The 1,686-nt window shown below is 60.5% G+C and overlaps 1 protein-coding gene across 1 annotated transcript in view; it reads left to right on the top strand.

Moving 5' to 3' along the window:
• Positions 1-363: 363 nt before the first annotated feature.
• Positions 364-1,686, top strand: part of APEH (acylaminoacyl-peptide hydrolase) — a gene marked incomplete at its 3' end in the record, with an annotated part of 3,813 nt that continues 2,490 nt past the window's right edge. The window contains exons 1-7 of the mRNA XM_009078036.1: positions 364-523; positions 625-751; positions 833-923; positions 1,018-1,093; positions 1,169-1,332; positions 1,405-1,542; positions 1,633-1,686. Of these exons, the coding sequence (XP_009076284.1) occupies positions 364-523; positions 625-751; positions 833-923; positions 1,018-1,093; positions 1,169-1,332; positions 1,405-1,542; positions 1,633-1,686 (810 nt within the window). The remainder of the gene's footprint in view (positions 524-624; positions 752-832; positions 924-1,017; positions 1,094-1,168; positions 1,333-1,404; positions 1,543-1,632) is intronic.

Here is a 1,686-nt window from a genome sequence, read left to right as displayed (position 1 = left end):
TTTCTAATCCCCTCCATGTATCCCAGGAACTGCACCCAGTACCATCATACCCACTGATACCCTAGTGATTGCCCCAGCACCCTCCTAACCCCCCATGCACCCTAGCAACAGTGCTAGCACTACATCCCATAGCAGTGTCCCCAGTATCCTTCTAATCCCCCTATGCATCTCCAGTACCCTTGTAGCCCCTGTTACCCAGTACCCCAGCTCTGCAATAACTGCCCCTCTACCCGCATATCCCCCGTGTACCCTGAGAACTGCCCCCAGTACCCTCCTAATCTTCCCCATGCACCTTGGTGCCCCAGTAACTGCCCCCTGTGTCCCATCACTCCCCAGTCCTTGCCCCCTCACACCAGCATAGTCATGCCCCAGCCACCTTGGTGGGTCCTGCAGGTGCAGCCTCACATGGAGGAGCTGACAGAGCTGTACCGGGAGCTGAGCCAGCACCCAGGGCTCAGTGCCGCCTGCCTCGGCCCTGACCTCACCACCCAGTACGGGGGCAAGTACTGCAGCCTCTACACTGGTACGGGGATGGGGTGTCACCTTTTGTGGCCTAGGGAGGTCCGGGGGGCCCTGCCTGCCCCGTAAGGGATGCAGCAGGTGTTCTCACCCCACTCGTTGCAGAGTGGTCACAGCGGGACCTGGCAAGGGGCGAGAGCACCAAATTCTGCCGCCAGTACCTCATCTTCCATGATGGATCCTCCATCGTGTACTCAGGGCCTGCTGGCACCTGCTCTGAGATCAAGGGCGAGTGAGTCCCGTTCCACTCCCGCCCACAGGGTCCCTCAGGGTGCCAGTGCTCGGGGGCTGATGGCCACCCAACCACCCACAGGCTGCTGAGCCGTGAGTCCCCCAGCGGGATGCTGAAGGCTGTTCTGCGTGAGGTGCCCAGCAAGGAGAAAGAGAAGAAGCAGTTCCTGGAGGTGAGGAGGGATCTACAGGGAGCTGGATAGTCACTGAGGCTCAGGGTGGAATCCACAGTGCATGTCGGGGCTGCCCTGGTGCCTCTGCCTTCAGGTCTGGGATCAGAACCACAAGGTGAAGAGCATCGACCTGACAGCCCTGGACAAGCATGGCAGCATCTATGATGATGGTGAGGGGTTGGGGGATGCCAGGTGCTGTGGGATCCTGGGAGGACAAAGTGGCCAGTGCTGATTCACCCCTGCAGACCAGTTTGGGTGCCTCGCCTGGTCACACTCAGAGACCCACCTGCTCTATGTGGCGGAAAAAAAGCGTCCCAAGGCTGAGTCCTTCTTCCAGAGCAGAGCCCCCGAGCTGGGCACCTCTGACGAGGACGTGGGGCACCCCAAGAAGAAGGATCTGCCCCTCAAGGTGGGGTTTCCCTGCCCTGGAGTAGGTGGGGGCTGGTAGGGTGGCCGTGGGACTGACAATGCTGTTCCACAGGGTGAGCAGTTTGTGTACCATGAGGACTGGGGGGAGACGCTGAGCACCCGCAGCACGCCTGTCCTTTGCATCTTGGACATCGAGGGCAGCAGCATCTCAGTGCTGGAGGGCATCCCAGAGCACCTCTCTCCTGGCCAGGTCAGGATGGAACCTGCTGCAGGGAACCTGAGAAGGGAGGTTTTGGGAGCCCGCAGCAGGCTGAGCCATTCATCTCCCCTCTCTGCACAGGCTTTCTGGTCCCCCAAGGATACTGGTGTGGTGTTTGTGGGCTGGTGGCATGAG

Source organism: Acanthisitta chloris, unplaced genomic scaffold (genome assembly GCF_000695815.1).
Source record: "Acanthisitta chloris isolate BGI_N310 unplaced genomic scaffold, ASM69581v1 scaffold21357, whole genome shotgun sequence".
Taxonomy (NCBI): domain Eukaryota; kingdom Metazoa; phylum Chordata; class Aves; order Passeriformes; family Acanthisittidae; genus Acanthisitta; species Acanthisitta chloris.
Note: the sequence above shows the minus strand (reverse complement) of the source record. Positions and strands in the feature narration are given on the sequence as shown.